Source organism: Bidens hawaiensis, unplaced genomic scaffold (assembly GCF_021521415.1).
Source record: "Bidens hawaiensis isolate Kalapana, Puna unplaced genomic scaffold, B.hawaiensis_p1.1 tig00023462_1, whole genome shotgun sequence".
Classification (NCBI taxonomy): Eukaryota; Viridiplantae; Streptophyta; class Magnoliopsida; order Asterales; family Asteraceae; genus Bidens; species Bidens hawaiensis.
In genome coordinates this window covers 1,228-20,136 of record NW_027493690.1, presented here as the reverse complement: position 1 = coordinate 20,136, position 18,909 = coordinate 1,228, and the positions used below count along the sequence as shown (strand labels likewise).

General features: G+C 36.0%; 3 protein-coding genes across 3 annotated transcripts; 1 reads left to right on the top strand and 2 right to left on the bottom strand.

Moving 5' to 3' along the window:
• Positions 1 to 408: 408 nt before the first annotated feature.
• Positions 409 to 10,744, bottom strand: LOC143567623 (histone-lysine N-methyltransferase ATXR2-like). The gene is made up of 14 exons (XM_077053995.1): positions 10,407 to 10,744; positions 9,686 to 9,771; positions 9,388 to 9,614; positions 8,678 to 8,790; positions 8,530 to 8,561; positions 2,458 to 2,615; positions 2,299 to 2,386; positions 1,943 to 1,991; positions 1,747 to 1,801; positions 1,599 to 1,668; positions 1,450 to 1,519; positions 1,243 to 1,319; positions 1,098 to 1,154; positions 409 to 802 (listed from the first exon to the last, which is right to left on the bottom strand). The coding sequence occupies exons 1-14, from the start codon at positions 10,564 to 10,566 to the stop codon at positions 692 to 694; spliced, it is 1,353 nt and encodes a 450-aa protein (XP_076910110.1). The 5' UTR covers positions 10,567 to 10,744; the 3' UTR covers positions 409 to 691.
• Positions 10,745 to 11,270: 526 nt separating this feature from the next.
• Positions 11,271 to 13,544, top strand: LOC143567629 (pentatricopeptide repeat-containing protein At1g71460, chloroplastic-like). Its single transcript, XM_077054000.1, has one exon. It carries the CDS (start codon positions 11,931 to 11,933, stop codon positions 13,476 to 13,478), a length of 1,548 nt encoding a protein of 515 aa, XP_076910115.1. The 5' UTR covers positions 11,271 to 11,930; the 3' UTR covers positions 13,479 to 13,544.
• Positions 13,545 to 14,054: 510 nt separating this feature from the next.
• On the bottom strand, positions 14,055 to 17,805 carry LOC143567622 (peroxisome biogenesis protein 22-like). The gene is made up of 8 exons (XM_077053994.1): positions 17,606 to 17,805; positions 16,075 to 16,299; positions 15,948 to 15,995; positions 15,793 to 15,849; positions 14,984 to 15,085; positions 14,845 to 14,910; positions 14,658 to 14,759; positions 14,055 to 14,411 (listed from the first exon to the last, which is right to left on the bottom strand). The coding sequence occupies exons 1-8, from the start codon at positions 17,699 to 17,701 to the stop codon at positions 14,310 to 14,312; spliced, it is 798 nt and encodes a 265-aa protein (XP_076910109.1). The 5' UTR covers positions 17,702 to 17,805; the 3' UTR covers positions 14,055 to 14,309.
• Positions 17,806 to 18,909: the final 1,104 nt, after the last annotated feature.

The following is an 18,909-nucleotide window of genomic DNA, read 5'->3' as shown; positions in this document are numbered from 1 at the left end:
AATGCATACCCTATTCGTACCCTACTGGTAGGGTTGGGTACGGGAATTAAAATTCGGGTATAAAAAAACCAGTTCGAAGTGTTTTTTTTCAGGTCCAGTTCCGGGTTTTGGTTTTTGTGCGACTCTACCCTAAAGTTCCCTTAATCTGATCTAACCATGTATAGCATGCCACACTTCCCAAACCAAAGACAAAAGGATGTACTACACAAAATGGATCCATAGCAACCACTAGGTAGGCCTTGGATCAAGACGAATCCAAATACAACTAATATTGACGATCATAAAGGGTCTTATATTTATAACGAAACTAGGTCCAACCATAACAATTTGATAAAGCGACTGATCTGAGTGGGACCGGCATATCATAATGTATAAAATCCCAATGAAGTGTCGGACGAATAGGAGAACAACCAAACTACATTAGTTGAAGAAAATACGTCTAGAAAATTTGGTTTCGGGTGCTTGAATTCAATATTTTTCAAATATGAGTTTGTAAACATTTAAAAACAATTCTACTAGAGGCATACAATGGATGAAGCAACTACTTAATAACACTAAATGATCCCATTCCTTGCCTTAATACAAGACAAGAACCGTCAAAATTGCTAAAACACTATCATATTGGAAACTCAGGAGGCAGAAACTGTTACGATTTCATCTTTGATGTTATATGAAAATGGATGATTGTGAACTATGCCTCTTCGTCAACACACCTCGGGCATTTACATATAAAGCCATAATCTGCAAGCAATGCCCGTCTCTCTTCCAATTCAAGATCTTCATCTATGTATGATATGGTAACCTGCAATGCAAAATCACATTTTTGTGTTAAACAATCAAATAAAAAGACATCTTTGTGTGAAATGTGAATTATTTCATCAACATGGCATGGCAGTTTTGATTATAAATGACCAGTTTGGTTAAACTAACTGAAGTTTGTTTTAAAAGTTTCACTTTTTATTGAAAGATAAAATTTGCCTCTAAAGATAACTTCTCCAGTATGATTTAGGAGCTTATTTTTCATTTTGTCACATTATACTACGTTTCAGAAGGAAAAAGAAGTTAACAAATATATGGAATGAGGAATAATACATCACCTCTTCTCCCTTTTTGATGGGTTTAGTGGCAATTATGGTTGCTTGCCCATCTCTGTCCTGCAATTGCAATTGCACTTACGAATATTAAATTTGTTTGAGAAGATTTACTGAAATAAGATAAATATTAAAATTATAAAAGAAATACCTCCTCTCGTTTAAAAGCCTTAGCATTCGGACAACATGAATGATTCATGCAACTCTGAAGAGAAAAAAATGCCGTACCTGCCAATAAAACAAATAATTACAAAACCTAATTAAAACAACAGTAAGAATATAGCTTTTGTAATCATATTTGACGCACTAACTATCTAAAAATAAATGTTAAAAAGTGTTTTTGATTAACTGATATTACCTTCACAACAAACTGAGTAGTCCTCTCCAAGAGCATCAAGAAAAGGTTCTGTTATTTCAACAACTTTTTTCTGCCAATAAGATATAAACAAAAGATATATAATCATGCAAAATAGAATTTAATATTATTAGTTTAAAAAATTCAAACACCTTTTCAGCTTCTGGTAGATCATCTATGTACAAAAAGTAATCCTCCACTGGGGATGCTACAACCAAATCACTGTCACATGCGAAAGGTTTATTCATACATGAAAAATATATAACATTTTGGTATAAAATTATGGGTTAAATAACTTACAGGTTATTTAGCTCAAACATGCCAATAATATTCCCGTATATTTCTAAGGAGAACACTTGAAAGGGTTAAGGAAAACAACGAATAATGTGTGGTGTTTCAAAAGTAAAAGTTTGCAACATGTTTATTGCTTAAAAAAAAGTGTGAGTTAGATGATTGTATGAATATATAAGATTAAGCATGTGTCAGGGCAGGATACATGGCAAACATTCTTCATCCAGTATCCCCGCCTTCAAGAGCTCCAGTGACTAGAAAAGTCAAACTAATGGTCAGCCAACATTAAGGATGAGGATGATAATAATAATAATAATAATATCAAGTAAACATGTGACGTATGTTGCTAATTGATTGATCATCCGCTTCAGTATCAAGTGTTTTCGATTATTAATTGAAACGATTCATAAGTCGTCAAAAGTGCATTCAAATAATTTCTCAAAGTGAATACTATTTTCACTTTAAAAGTGATGTTTTGAACAGATGTACTAATTAGTATGCTTGATTTTAGAAAACTATATTAACAAAACAAATATTATTCAGAATATATTTATAGCGAACCTCAAATGCCAACTGTTTTATTTGCATTCTAAATGAAGCTTCATCAGAAGCATCAACATCATCTGGCAAAGCAATGCAATCCCACCACCTATATATACACAAATTTAAAAGTTATTGCGTATTTCTCAAGTGTAAAAAAGGAAAATAAGTATCATGTACGTCCTCTTGTATCCCATTAATATAGGCTTCCAAGCCTTCAAAAGAAGACTAAAATTGTGATTATCTAAACCATCAGAAAGTTTATTTTTCTCTCTGTCTTTATCTTTATTACTTGCTGCTTTCAACTTCTTGTATTTCAAAACCGTACAAGAAATCGCCTGCAAATGGAACCCAAAGAATTCAATGATTTGTCACTCATATGTAATAAATAAGTTTATATGCATTAGACTGCCTGCCACAGTAGTTCTTTTAGTTATAAATGAACACCCTGCCACAGTAGTTCTTTTAATTATAAATGAACACACACATACATACATTATACATATATATGAAAGTGATTATGGTTGTAAAGTATCGATGATTATTATTGATAAACAATGACCCTATATATAGGGAAGAATACAACCAAGAAATAAGGAAAGGATATACACAATGAATACAATGATTATCTCTAAATAACTAACTATAATCTATTCCTAATTTACATAATAATTGGCTGGCTAAGACACCCCCTCAGTTTGAGCGGGCGGAGGACAGACGCTCAAGTTGGACCGAAATGATTGGAATAGCTCACGAGATAATCCTTTGGTAAATATATCCGCATACTGCATAGAGGATGGGACGTGAAGAACTTTAATGTGCCCAAGACGAACCTTCTCTCTGACGAAGTGTATGTCAATCTCTATGTGTTTTGCCTTTGATGTTGAACCGGATTATTGGACAAATAGACCGCTGAAACATTGTCACAAAAAACTACTGATGCGTGCGTTAAAGGAGTGTGAAGTTCGAGCAGCAGATTCCTAATCCAAGTCATTTCTGCAACCGCATTTGCAACTCCCCTATACTCAGCTTCCGCACTGGATCGTGAGACAGTAGGCTGACGTTTAGCAGACCAAGATATAAGATTGTCACCAAGGAAGACACAATAACCCGATGTCGAGCGTCTCGAATCTGGGCAACCGCCCCAATCAGCATCAGAATAGGCAACCAAGTCATGTGAATCAGATCTCATGATCCGTATACCATAGTCAATTGTTCCTTGCAAATAACGGATGATACGCTTCATAAAGGCAAAGTGAGGATCTCGAGGCTCATGCATGAAGAGACACACCTGTTGAACTGCATATGACAAATCTGGACGAGTAAAAGTTAAATATTGCAGTGCACCCGCCAGACTCCGATATAATGTCGGATCCGAAAATAGAGCTCCATCTGTAGCACTTAATTTAGATGAAAGATCAACCGGTGTTGAACAAGGTTTGCACGAGGACATGGAAGCGCGGGTGATTATGTCTTTGGCATATTGGGTTTGTGACAAGAAAATACCATTCTTTTGCTGAGTAACCTTTATTCCCAAGAAATGATGTAGACGACCCAAATCAGTCATGGCAAATTCCCTTGAGAGTGTGCCAATAATGTTGTTTAAGAGACGGTTATTAGAAGCTGTGAGGACTATATCATCAACATATAATAATAAATACGCAATATTAGACGGGTCCTGTTGATAAACAAATAAAGACTTATCACAGGTGCTGCTACGAAACCCCTTGGAGGTAATAAAATTAGCAAAACGGGTGTACCAAGCCCTCGGTGCTAGTTTAAGACCATACAGTGATTTCTTCAACCGACAAACGTGGTTAGGAAAACGTTTATCATAAAAACCGGGTGGTTGATGCATAAAAACCGTCTCATGTAGTTCCCCGTGTAAAAAAGCATTCTTTACATCAAGTTGATGAATAGGCCAAGTCCTTGACACAGCAAGAGACAAAACCGTGCGAATAGTGGCTGGTTTGACCACGGGACTAAATGTCTCATCACAATCGACACCAACTGTTTGTGAATTTTCATTAACCACCAACCTGGCCTTATAACGTTCCAATGATTCGTCCGATTTTTTTATGCCGAAATAACCACATGCAACGAATCACGGGACGGTCATGTGGGCGTGGAACAAGCTCCCATGTTTCATTATCCTGTAATGCCGCATACTCGGTTTGCATTGCATGCAACCAATTTGGATCAGTTAGGGCTTTGGCATAGGAAGTAGGGACCGGGGAAAGGGAGATGGTGTTGTGTATAGATAAAGGGTTGGACTGGGATTTGGAACGAGTTGTCATGGAATGTTGGTTAGTAATCGGACCGGTTGGCTGGATAGGATGGGGCTGGGCTTGGGCCGAAGCTGGTATGGTGGTAGAGGGGTTGGTCAAAGGTGGTGCAAGACGAGGACGACGCGAGTATGTGAACGGGTATGGGGCCGTGACCGGGTTGGGTGTGGGCAGGTTAATGTTGGGTGTGGGCTGGTTAATGGGCCAATGGAATGTGAATCCAGGTGGGGTGGTGTCGTCCAAAAAATTGTATGAGGTAGGATGATGAGGAAGTGTAAACGGGAACACGTGCTCATCAAAGGTCACATGTCGGGAGATGTGTACCTTGCCTGTGGTAGGGTCGAAGCAACGGTATCCCCGAAAGTCAGGTGGATACCCGAGAAAAATACATCGGATGGACCGATTGTGAAGTTTATGAGGCTGAGTAGCTGATGTGTTAGGGTAACACGCACAGCCGAACACACGTAAGTGTTCGTAATCTGGGTACCAGAGCCATAATCTGATAACCTTCTCTTTGCTTCTTTTTTTTTCTCTCGATCCCACCCTAATACTCACCGGATACGTCCGACCCCATCACCATGACGAAAGAAACCGCGGCTGAATCATCGAACAAACCCGATCCTCTTCATCCTGCCTACTTCGTGTCGAACATTCAATCCAAGATCCGGACTTTGGACGGAACGAAGGTTACTTATTCGGCATGGGTAAAACTGTTTCGCCTTCATACTGTTGCGTATAAGGTGTCAAACCATATCAATGAATCAGCCCCTCCAGCCGCCACATCTTCCGAATACGCCCAATGGAAAGAACTCGATGCATTGGTTCTTCAATGGATCTACAACACCGTTTCGGATGATCTTATGAAACGTCTTATAGATACAACTGTGGCTAGAGCGGCTTGGACAAAGCTCGAGAAGATCTTCTTAAGCAACAAAAAGGCTCGTGCTGCGGCGCTTGAGACGAAGTTTTGTAATCTCACACTGACAGCATGTTCCTCGGTTGACGACTACTGTCAACGGCTGTCCGATTTAGCCAGCCAATTGGCCGGTGTTGATCAGCCCGTCTCTGAATCACGGCTTGTTCTTCAGCTTGTTCGCGGGCTTCCACCTGAATATAACACCACTGCTTCTCTAATTAATCAGCAGGGTGTTGATTGGGACCAGGCTATCACTATGCTTAATGACGAAGTCATCCGGATTGAAGCTCAGAAGGGCTCACAGAATATAGTTTTGGCTGCTACTGCAGCGCCGCCTTCAGCCGGCTCTTCATCCAACAACCAGCAATCTGAAGCTTCCTACTCCACCAATAATCGTCGTGGCAGCAGAGGCACAGGCGGGGCTTCCAATCGCCGGGGCAGATCTCAGCAACAGCCCCCATGGACCGCCTATCAGGGACAACCGTCTTCTTTTCCTAATTGGGCTTGGTGGACACCTCCACCATGTCCTTACCCGACCCAGCAGCAATGGTCTGGCAACAAGCAACCCGACCCACCCTCGGCTCCTCAGGTTCAGTTCACCGGCTTCCCTCCGGCCACCGGTTACTCTCAGGCTCAGTTTGCACCACCCGGATTCAACTAGCCCATGTATAACCACCTCTGCCCAACTGATTTGAGTGCTGCAATGGCTAATATGCAGGTTAATTCTCCTAATATGGCTTGGAACTCAGATGTTATGGATACAGGGGCCGAGTCTCACGTCACTAAAGACCAAGGTAAAATCGTTATCCCTGATTCTACTCCTGTATGTCGTAATATTTTGGTAGGTAATGGTATGTTTTTACCAATTAAAGGATCAGGTACTGGCTTTCACCCTTTACCAAACCGAACTTATATACTCCCAAACATCCTTTATAGCCCTCAAATAATTAAAAATCTTATTTCTGTTAGACGTTTTACTCGTGATAATCAAGCGTCTGTCGAATTTGACCCGTTTGGTTTTTCTTTGAAGGACCTCAAAACTAAGAAGACACTATCTCGCCACAACAGTACCGGGAATCTTTATACTTTCATGCCACCTCAACTGCCGCCTCAAGCCACCTTTATTGCTTTCCACAACTTACCTTGGCATGATCGTCTAGGACATCCCGGGGCGCAAGTTCTAGATATTTTAAATCGTAGTTTTAATTTTCAACGTAATAAGGACAAAAGTCACAATCTTTGCAATTCTTGTCAACTTTCAAATAGTAAAAGATTGCCTTTTTATTCGTCTAATACATTTACTTTTGCTCCTTTTGATATTATTCATTGCGATTTATGGACTTCGCCAATCACGAGTAAAACAGGATACAAGTATTATATGGTGCTAATTGACAATTTCTCACACTTCGTGTGGGTTTACCCCCTAAAATAAAAATCCGAAACCTTTCCCACTTTTGCCAGATTCCATCAATTAATCTTCACCCAATTTAACCACAAAATAAAAACTTTTCAATGCGACTTAGGGGGTGAGTTTGACAATTTAGTGTTTAAAACTTTTGCCCAACAAAACGGCTTGCTTTTCCGTTTTTCTAGCCCTCAAACATCCTCTCAAAATGGAAGGGCAGAACGTATGATTCGCCGCCTGAACGACATTATACGGGCTCTCTTAATTCATGCGAATCTACCTCCTTCGTTTTGGGTTGAAGCCCTACACACCGCCACTTATCTTCACAATATATTACCAACCAAACGCCTAAATTTTTACACACCTACATTTGCTCTGATACCATGAAAGTGATTATGGTTGTAAAGTATCGATGATTATTATTGATAAACAATGACCCTATATATAGGGAAGAATACAACCAAGAAATAAGGAAAGGATATACACAATGAATACAATGATTATCTCTAAATCATCATCATCATCATCATCGTACTCAGTATATCCCACCAATAGCAATGCTATGGTAGGGTCTGAGGAGGGTAAGATGTAGGCGGCCTTACCTCTATCCCATAGGGATAGAGAGGCTGCTTCCGGTGAGACCCCCGGCTCGATAGTAGTTTCGAATCAAGCCTTGGACATAAGACACATAACACTCAATCATCGGGACACCGGCTGATTGGTGCATGTGCCCTTGTCTTTCGGCTATCAACGCCACCACATGATGCCTAATTAACCTTCCGCCACTTTTAACGTTATTTTCACGTGATTAGTAAAATAACGTCAAAATTAGTGCAATTTTACTTTTGCCCAACCAAGGGTTCACACATATATACATTATATGTGCGCACCGCAAGCAGGGCGTGAATGATTATCTCTAAATAACTAACTATAATCTATTCCTAATTTACATAATAATTGGCTGGCTAAGAATATATAGGGAGAGGTCCATTACAAAAACACTAAATTATTGCGAGAACAAAAAAGAACAGACCTAAAATGTTTTTTTTATCAGTGGTTCATAATTTTAAAAACTTTTACTTCTTACATACTAATGTCTACATTATGTATAGAAATAACCATTAAACTAATTTGTTCATATGTTTTTTTTTTAATTCATTTTTAAGCCCTTACCTGCACATGTACTGTGTTGGAAATATGACCTACACATGATTTGCATATGTGTAAGTTTTATAAATAAAAGACTTCTGCTTATATGTTTTTAGATTATTAGAAGAAGTGAATAAAAACTTTTAAGATAATAAAAATGAAAGATTCATTTTGTTCTTCCTGTTCTCACAAGAAACTGTGTCCTGTCCTCCCTAGAACCCTCCCCTGATACAACCAATCATTTTATTTGTTTAATACTATTTAAGGGTAGTTTTGTCATTTACTATATGTAATTTTGTGATTGCACACACGTAATCACAAGTTTACATATGTGTAATAACCAATTTCCATATATTTGTAATAACCAATTTACATATATGTAATCATAAAATTGCATACATCAAATGACAAAACTAACCTCAAATGATATTATATTTATAAAACAAATAAATAAAATGATTTTGCAAAAATGAGATAGACTTTGAGAAGGAACTTACCTTGGCAGCAAGGATGAAAATATCATTCGTCTCTGATAAGAAAGATGATAGAAAGAAATAAAAAACTTAGAAATCAAGGAGAAGAAGGAAAACATAGGACAAAATATGTATACATATGGTAAATTATGTTACACACTTACACCCTTACCATTAGCATGTTGTACGAACTTTGAAAGTGCTTTACTGCTTAATGATTTGGATCCCTCTCCAGTACAAAGTAAAGAATGACAAGCATCCCAATCAGCGTCTGCACATGATTTGCTACAAATAAGTGGAATCTAATTAGCTCATATTTAAAACGGCCTATTACTTGCAAAAACTTGGGTTTAAAGTTAATCGGATAAATTACCCAACATGAACAATTAAACGAACAAATATTTTTAGTTCATTTCCGTTTGTTAAGAAAATGAGTGTGTTCTTGTCAGCTCGTGCTCATTTGTTAATCACATAATGAACGGTTCACAAAAACAAACGAGCAACATTTACATAACTTAACATAGATGAACGAAGATAACGAGCGAACAACAATTAAAGGTAAAGGTGAGCATTGGGCCGTAAATATTTATTAGAAGTAAACTACATAGTAACATGTGATATATTAATTTCATATTACTAGCCTAAATTGTAATGAGCCAAATACATAAAATGAATGTATAACAAACAAAGTAAATTAAGAACTTAACAAGCATAAATGAAGTAAACGAATTAACATAACGCACATTGACCCATTTTCAGATAAGTGATATTTCATATTTTCATCAACTTCGATTGATTATTTTAAAAGAAATAAAGACATGAATATATGATGATGTAACTAACTAATAATGAAAATAAGACCAAATCAAGTTACCAACTCACCTACAATAATAAACTTCTTTACATCCACCAGGGCAATTTATAACCGCAGGCAATGGAAACTTCTTTGAATGAGGCAATTCTAATTTTTCACTCATTAATAATTCTAATTTTTCATTAAAGCAAGCATCTTTTGAACTGCCTAAATTCTGCAGATACAACTTTCTTCCAATTTGAACTTCTACTGACCCGATAAAACGGAAGCAGCAACCACATACAAGACAATCTATCTGCAACAGAGTAATAAAAAGGTAAGAAAAATGAATAAATCATAAATGGTTGAATATTAAAACTGAACCACCTTATTTGAAGAATGCTGCATACCAACTAGCATTTGGTCCTTCAAAACAAGGTCCTCTTCTTCAAAGTCCACGTCAGCAAAAACACCTGTATGCTTAAATAGCTTAAATATAATACATAAAAGTAAAAAACGATATAAAACTTAAAAATATACAAAGCTCATTAAGGCTCGATGAGCCTAACGAGCTTCCCATGCAAGGCTCGAGCTCGGGCTCAATAACTAAACGAGCTATATATGAGGCTCGAGCTTGAAAACGCTCGGCTCATTTCGAGCTATTTATTAATCCGAACTCAAGTAGCTCACGAGTGGCTCAGCTCATTTTCACCCTTAAATATAATGTTCAACTGTATGCTCATTATGTTAGACGGAATTAACATAAAAGAAAGTTATAAACATCATGAAGTGGCTGGAAGTGTATCACAAGTGAGGACGATTGAGATTAATTGATAATAATCATTTATAATAATTTGAGATTAAATGACAAAACTTGAGATTAATAATTAATTGCCGTTCATGTGACAAGATTGATGACATTTGTACCATTAAATTAAAAAAAATGACATTTTTTGTCTCTGAGGCAATACATCAAACACCTGGTGTGCAAAGATTGAAATAAACCCCCTTTGCTTATTAACAGTACTAGACATTAAGACACACACAAATAATAAAATGGGTTATCTCTAAACCGTATTAAGTTGCCTAAAAGGCATAAAAAGATTACCTTTTCCATGGTCGTTGGTGGGTTTGACTTGAATTTCTTTAAACTGTTTACGTCTCGTAAGCTGATCAAAATACTCCTGAACTTGTGCAGGTGAGGGTGGTTCGAGTAGAAGCGAGATTTGGTGGGTGAACTGAGCATCTATGGGGCAAACCACCTCCATTACCAATAAGCTGCTGCTTCGGTAATGCGTTGTTAAGTTCAGGAGGCTCAAATGTCGACTCTGTTGGAACTTCTAAAATAAGGGTTTAAGCTTTTGTTAACACAAGCGAAGCCAAGTCACTCACAAGCTATTCGATACTTGATCAATAATATTAAAAAGTTCGAATCGAGTCTAGCTTTTTTGAGCTCGAACCGAGCCCAAGCCTCGATGATTTAACTATCAAGCCCAAACTTGAGCCTTGTCTATTTATAAGTTTTATTTGTCTTGGACCTGTTAATTTCGTACTTATTAATCGCTTTCCGGATATTAATATTATACCAGCCACGCACGACAGTTAGAGTGCAAAAATGAGTCAAGCTTATCCGCTCGCGAGTTATTCAATATCATATTAATAAAGAAAACTCAAAAAGAGGCAAAGAGCCTAGCTTTTTATAGCTTGAGTCGAGCCGAGCCATTGCCTCAACAAAACTCGTTTAATTATCGAACCCGAGATCAAGAGGCGAGCCTTGCCTTGTGTATTTGTAAGTTTTACCTCTTTTAAACTTCTATGGATTAGTTTTATCATACTTCACAGCTGAGCTTTGGCTCGAGACACTACACGGACTTGAGTCGAGCCTAGGCATATTTATTTTTTTTTCTCAAAATATAAATAAAAATCACTAAAACGTATATCAATTAACTAATTAATAATAAACGAGAAAAACCCAAGCTTGAAGAAACAATTCAAAAGCTAAACTCGAGAGCTCTAGCTTTCGTGAGTCAAAATGAGCCGAACCGAGCACGCACCAACAACAAACTATTTATTTATCTTGTTAACTTCATACACCGGATCGATCCTTGAATGAACCAAAATGGAATCACTCTGCAACCTCTTCCTACCTTCTTCTTCAACCACTCATCTCCACCCTTTCCCTCCAAACCCACTAACCATTCAAACCCACATCACTTTCAAAATCAAATCTTTCACACAAATCCAATCTCAATTCCAAACACCCACATCAAAAACCCACCGAAAACAACCAAAATTCGAAGAAAAACACGCATTCCCAGCATCCATACCACTGCACACCAAGAACCCTAATGCCATTTACAAAGACATTCAAAGATTCGCCAAGCAAAACAAGCTCAAAGAGGCTTTAACCATACTCGATTACTTAGACAAACGTGGGGTTCCTGTAAACACAACCACATTTTCTGAACTTATTGCATCAGTGGTTCGATTGAAATCGTTATCAATTGGGAAAATAATTCACACCCACATCAGAATCAACGGGCTTGAGAATAATGAGTTTTTGAAAACCAAGCTTGTTAATATGTAAACTGTTTGTCAGTCTGTGGAAGATGCACACCAGGTGTTCGATGAAATGCCGACGAGAAGTGTTTACCCTTGGAATGCTTTACTTAGAGGTTATGTTATTATGGGTGGGAAGAAGTATCAGGAAACACTTAAGACGTTTTCGTTAATGCGGGAATTAGGGGTTGAGTTGAACGTTTATACGTTTTCGTGTTTGATTAAAAGTTTGGGTGGCGCGTCGGCGCCTTTTCAGGGTTTGAAGACACACGGGCTGTTGATTAAGAACGGGTTGATTGATGATTCGATTGTAACCACTTGTTTGATTGATATGTACTTTAAGTGTGGGAAAACAAGACTTACACATCAAGTGTTTGATGAAATTAGTGCGGATCAAAGAGATGTGGTGTTATGGGGAGCCATGATTGCCGGTTTTGCACACAATCGGCTTCAAATCGAAGCACTTGAGTATCTAAGATGGATGGTGAAAGACAACATATGCCCAAATTCGGTTATTATAACCACGATCCTTCCTGTTATTAGTCATGTTAAATCAAGAAAACTTGGTCAAGAGGTTCATGCTTATGTGATCAAAACAAAAGAATACTCAAAACAGCTGTTTATTCAGTCGGGTTTGATTGATATGTATTGCAAATGTGGCGACATGGGGTCGGGTAGAAAAGTATTTTACAGGTCAAAAGAAAGGAATGCGATATCTTGGACCGCGCTTATGTCGGGATATGCTGCAAATGGTAGGCTTGAACAGGCGTTAAGGTCAATCGTTTGGATGCAACAGGAACGGTTTAAACCCGATGTTGTCACGATTAACACGGTTATTCCCGTTATTGAAAAGCTTAAAAGTTTAAAACATGGTAAAGAAGTTCATTGTTTTGCTGTTAAGAAAAATTTTATACATCAAGTGTCTATAACTACATCATTGATGATGATGTATGCAAAATGTGGTTGTTACAGTTATTCCGTTAAACTGTTTGATAATCTAGACCGTAAAAACGTGATTTCTTGGACGGCTATGATCGAATCATATGTTAAAAACGGGTGTTTTGAAGAAGCGATGGGTGTTTTTCGGTCAATGGTGGGGTCAAAACACCTCCCGGATTCTGTTACAATTTCAAGAATGTTGAGTGTGTGTGGTGAGATTAACGCGTTGAAGCTCGGTCGGGAGATTCACGGGCAGGTTTTGAAGAAAGATTTGGGGTCGGTTCCGTTTGTGTGTTCGGGGATCGTGAGGTTTTACGGGTCTTGTGGTGATGTAAGCAAGGCAGTGAGGGCTTTTGGGATGATTAATGTGAAGGGAACGATGACGTGGACCGCAGTTATTGAGGCGTATGGGTGTAATGCTCGGTATCAAGAGGCGGTTGATCTTTTTTATGAGATGATTAGACGCGAGTTTGCTCCGAATCGGTTTACTTTTAAAGTGGTTTTGGGTGTTTGTGAGGAGGGTGGGTTTGTAGATGAAGGTTGTAAAGTGTTTGATTTGATGTTAAAAAGGTATAAATCGGAAGTTAACGAAGAACATTATTCGAGTATTGTTAGACTCTTGACTAGTGCTGGTCGGACAGATGAAGCTGAAAGGTTTAGCCGATTGATGTCATGTTCATAGGATTTTGTTTATTTTACAGTTGTATAATTTGGTATTGTTGTTAGTTACTATTTGATACTTTTATAAAAAAAAATGTATACAATCATCAAATTTCCGTAAATGCACGCTAATTCGCTGAGTGACAAAAGTTGGCTCGAGTCGAATAGAAACAGGTTTAGTTACCCTGACAGTCTGACACGAGTAAGAAAATTGTGTCACGTGAGCATAAAAGCAACATATGTATTGGTAGGTTGACATCAACCTGATCCGTTTAATCCGAGTACAAAATAATTTAAAGTTTTTTTTGCATACTAATGTTTTTTTGTAAGTTATGTTTAAGTTTAAACTACATCAATTATATTATGAATCTTTGAATTTTGACACAAAATAATGTACAAAAGCAGATTAAGTTATTTACATAAAACACATTTTGAAAAAATAAACGGGTTAAACAAGTCAACCCATAGACCATCGGGTTGACACAAACACGACCCGAACCCATATAAATTAAACCTAAACCTATAAATTTCATGTTACATTCATGCTGCGCCATCTTCGCACTTAAAAACTTTAATAACTGATTAGTGTGTGAAATATAACCAATTCAACGAAATTGACTTTATTTTCATTTAACCATGCTTTTGGCGAATGGAGATATTTATACGGATTGACACCTAATATTTTTTTAATCGTATCCATTTAACATGTTTATAATAATATATATATCAAGAAATGGTAATAGTTAAGCAGAACTACTGCACATACATCATCTCTCATGTATTATACTTGTACATTGGAGCTACACAGCTAAAAGAGAGAGAGACACATATTTGCGTCTTTGACTACCAAAAGTCAAACGCCAAAGAACTGTTCCAACGATGAAGAACTGAAAACATTAGAGGCAATCCGTTCGGTTTCGATTGGTGAAATGTGAAGCTGACATTTGATGAACCTCTGTCATTAACAAATACAACAATCATGTTAGAAAGAACAGCAAATGCATATATCAATCAGCATGTTGACTTTTGAAAGTCAAACCTTATATTTCTCTAAACTTTTATAAGAACCAAACAGTTTCTACCGTTACTACATGTATAGTCTATTGTTATGATAATATTTATTAAAATTGGAAATGAAATGTAGTGGGCTGACTTTCAAAAGTAAAAAAGTGGACAAAATTTAATAAAACAAATAACATACCGCCAATTGAAAATTTATTTCGTGATTTGAATCTATATGCCAATCTGGTTCCAATTGCCGAACAAAAGAAGTCCGTCCAATGTCTGTGCTACAAAAGAGTACCTGCAACAAAATTACAATAACAATTATTTTCAAACAAGGGTAATTTGAACATTTTACAAACAATTATATAACGGTACTGTTTGACCTTGTCTTTGACCAAGCCACCAGACGTGAAAACCCCAGCATTTTGCAATGCTGTTAAAACCCTCTTCTGCAACAACAATTAGTTCATGAGAAAATAGAGAATTAATAATAATTGGATAAAGGGTAAAAACGTGACATACTTCACTTTCATCATCCAGAACGGTTTCCATGAGATAAAGATCACATAATTTGGTCATCTCCAGTAGAATCTCCAAAACAGAGGATCTAACGGTTGCTTGATTCTACCACAGTACCGCACACAAAAATTAAAGATGATGACAATAATTAGGATTGTAAAAAAAACACGAACCGAACCGAGCAAACGATTAAATGACCAAACATGAATGGTGTTTTCTTGTTCATGTTCGTTCGTTAAGAAAATGAACATGTTCGTGTTCTTTCGCTAACAGTATAAACAAATGGTTCACGAACGTAAACGAACGAACATAACTGAACATATATGAATGAACATAACTAAAAGCTAAGACAATGTGTTGGCCTAAAAGTTATTATAACAAAATCTTTTAATACTAGACTAATCTGTAATGGGCCAAAAGAAAATTAAATGAAACGAACATAAATGAAGGTGAACAAATGAACACACGCGAATTTAAACGAACAAACGTAAGCAAGTGGCTTTTGCAGCCTCTCTATCCCCATGGATAGAGGTTAGATTTGCCTACATCCCACACTACCAATAGCTTTTGCTATTTGTGGGATTCATTGGGTACGATTGTTGTTGAACGTAAATGAATGTTCATGAACATATATGAGCAAACCAGACATGTCTTCACGTTCGTTCGTTTAACTAAACGAATACACTTTTCTGTTTGTTTGTAATTAACGAACTACCAGTTCACGAACTATTCACTGGACGTTCAGTCATTACAGGCCTAAGTGCCTAACAATAATATTCAGAATGAAAAAAATGTACGAAATTAACCACAACCTGAAGCTCCTCTGGAGTGCTTTCCTCAAGTATAATACCAAGCAGCCGACAAGTTACCTTCACCAGAAAGAATAACAAACGTTTATGTTTTACTTTCACATTTAGAACACAATCGATAAGATAAATATGAATAGTCATATACAATATTGATATACCTTCCTTCCATCAGTTAATCTTTGTCTGATTATTTGTCCCAAAGTGGGCTGCAAAGAAGTAGTAAAATTACTAAAATAGTAACATGAACCGATTCAAACATCTGCTTAAAAAAAATTTGTACTTTACCTTTACATGTTGTAACGACTCGTTGATAACAGTTGGTGTTGAATCTTCAATTCTCAATGGTAAATTATTTGCATTTGGTTGACTATTGTTGACTCCAGGATTACGCGATGTGGGAGTCTGAACTTTACGTTGTCTTCTTTGAGGATCACTAGGGGCCCACAACAGTCTACATGTAAAGACTAAAGCAGCAACAAGAACCCCTAAACTCCAAATAGATGGTAAATCCTGTAACCAATTATATTGCTTTAACACGAGCTCCAACAAAAAAAAGAACCAAAGTGTTATTTTGTTGTTGTACAAGTAACAATCCAAAAAATTATAACGACATAAACATATCACATTAAGATACTTGTTATAATCTTTTTATACTGTTTACTATTTTGTTGATAAGATCTTTCTAGAAGTAAAGTATACTTGTGCATATAAAGAACTGCAGAAAGTTATCAAAATTCTCTTTTTCAAATCTTGTAATTTCTAGTTTAAAGCAAGATAAATGATACTTGTAATAACATTATTTCATTTTGATAACTAATAATTCAATCTACAATAACTATTGGAAAAAAAAACTTATCACTGACCCACAAACATAATTAGAATCATCAAGTAATGTATATGAGATAAAACCAAAAGCAAAATCCCCATTTAACATGTAAAGTACATATAATCTGAAAATATTATAAACCCGTAGGGTTATCCGGCCATTTGTAAAGCTGTAATGAACAAAAATAACGTGATAGCAAAATGATTATGTTAACACAGTAAAAGAGCCAACTTCAACAAGTAAAATCATTCCTCAAAGGCTCACATGTAGTTTGCCTAAGACGATTGTTCTGCCACTCATGCGATAATAATAATAATAATAACAACAACAACAATGATTATAAACACTGAAATGTTATGTCTAGAATACAAGCTCATCTAGTCAGTGTTGTAAAAGTCAGGACTAGTCAGCGATTAATCGTTACTCGGCCAGTGATTGATTAATTTTTGGGTATATATAAATTATTTACAAAATGGTGTGTATATGAATATAAAACTGAAAATTTTATATAAATATTCCAATCCGATTAATTCTGACTCATCCTTGCTAATCCTGATTAATCGCTAGTCCCCATCCTACCGCCCGACTAGAGATTTCTACAAACCTGCATCTAGTTCATTTCTTTCACTATTTGTTTTCTAAAAGATGCAAACATAATACATACATATGATATTCAAGGAGATGAAGGAATTGACTAACCTTGATGATAACTATATTAACAAAAATCATGATCTTCAATAAGAAACTAACTAACTTAAGAAATAATTTGTTTATATAATAATAATAATTCATATACAGATTGAAAGAAACATATTAAAGTTGCTAAAAAACCCTAATTATTGCCCTAATCAAAGTGCAATTATCTTCACAAACATCAAACTTCCACCAACAGCAAACCCAGATTTCAATTGAGCTACAAACTAAATATACATAATCAAGATCGAACACTGAAACAAGCGAATTAGGGAAAATTGAGAAACAAATTAAGACCTGGGTGTTTAATAATTCGGATAACTTGGCGGATACAAATGACCCGATTCTCTTGATGAGATGTGAAAAGTCGTCGTCTTTCAAGTAATCATCCATGGATATATTAACAGAATTCAATTAAATTTGTATGCTTTATATAATTATAGATCCGTTTGTATATGATTCTTGAGCAATAGATTTGAAGGCGGAGGATGGATCTTGACGTAATTGATATTGATATTCATGTATTTATTTTTTATTAGCCAAAGGGGGTTTAATTTTGACGTGTATGACGTCATTTTACAGGTGGGTGGGGTACCTATGAAATTTTAACCGAGGGTATTATAGATTTTGTGTCATTTTTTGTAATTTATTATTACTGATTTGTTATCTTAAGTATTTTAAAAGGAATCATTCTTGAAAGATTCTCTTTACCCTTCCTCTCCAAATTTTTATCATAACTAGTTTTTACCCCAAAACTTGTTCTTCACGACATGCCTTATTAGACTCCCCTTCATTCTGATATATAAAAATACTAGCTTATATTCTCGTGTGTTTTACAGGTTGAAAAAATTATTTTCAAGACATTAATATATATGATTTATGAAATTTTATTTTATAAATCAAATAAATATGTAAAGAGTAAGACATAACAGATGAAAAATATTTAATAATATAGTACAATTTTTAAAACATTTCTTTGTATAAGTTGATCTTAGCAATAGCTTTAAAATACTTCTTGGTATAAGTTGATCTTACGGGGTGTTTGAGATTCCTTTTTTCATCATTTTTTAATTTATAAACTTTTTGAAAAGTTAATAAGGTGTATAAAATGTTTGGCAAACTATTAAACCTTATAGATTTTAACTTATGAAGGCAAAACAAATTGATTTTGAAAAGTTAGGAATCTCTAACTTATTAACTTAATGGGTTTAATTTACCTATTAACTCATATAACCCTCAAAATCCATTACACTACTTTAAAAAAATTGTCTTTTAAAAAAATCATAAGTTAATAAAACTTTTTAGCAAAAAGTCCCTTTTCACTTAAATAAGCAATCCCAAACACACCCTTAACAAACTACTTGAATCATTAAGAGTTTTGCTAACAATAACTTTACAAATATTCAGCACTCATGGTAAAAAAATAAGTTGATCTTAGCACCAAACTTTTCCCTTTGAAGTAAACAAAACTGGATTTGCGTTGCCGTTGATAAGCGTCATGCGTTTTTCAAACTTATCCTTTTGAGTTTGGTTGTGTAAACTTTCAAAACTGTATCTTAACAAATATCCTTCATCGGCAGATATGATCACGGACCTATTCC

Coding starts and splice junctions, on each gene's coding strand:
- LOC143567622 (XM_077053994.1), bottom strand. CDS start 17,701: ATGGATGATTACTTGAAAGACGACGACTTTTCACATCTCATCAAGAGA. Junction 15,996..16,074: donor AGTCGTTACAACATGTAAAG/GTAAAGTACAAA, acceptor ACTTCTTTGCAG/CCCACTTTGGGACAAATAAT. Junction 14,911..14,983: donor TTCTGGATGATGAAAGTGAA/GTATGTCACGTT, acceptor TTGTTGTTGCAG/AAGAGGGTTTTAACAGCATT.
- LOC143567629 (XM_077054000.1), top strand. CDS start 11,931: ATGCCGACGAGAAGTGTTTACCCTTGGAATGCTTTACTTAGAGGTTAT.
- LOC143567623 (XM_077053995.1), bottom strand. CDS start 10,566: ATGGAGGTGGTTTGCCCCATAGATGCTCAGTTCACCCACCAAATCTCG. Junction 8,791..9,387: donor AAAGAAGTTTATTATTGTAG/GTGAGTTGGTAA, acceptor ACTTATTTGTAG/CAAATCATGTGCAGACGCTG. Junction 1,520..1,598: donor ATCTACCAGAAGCTGAAAAG/GTGTTTGAATTT, acceptor TCTTATTGGCAG/AAAAAAGTTGTTGAAATAAC.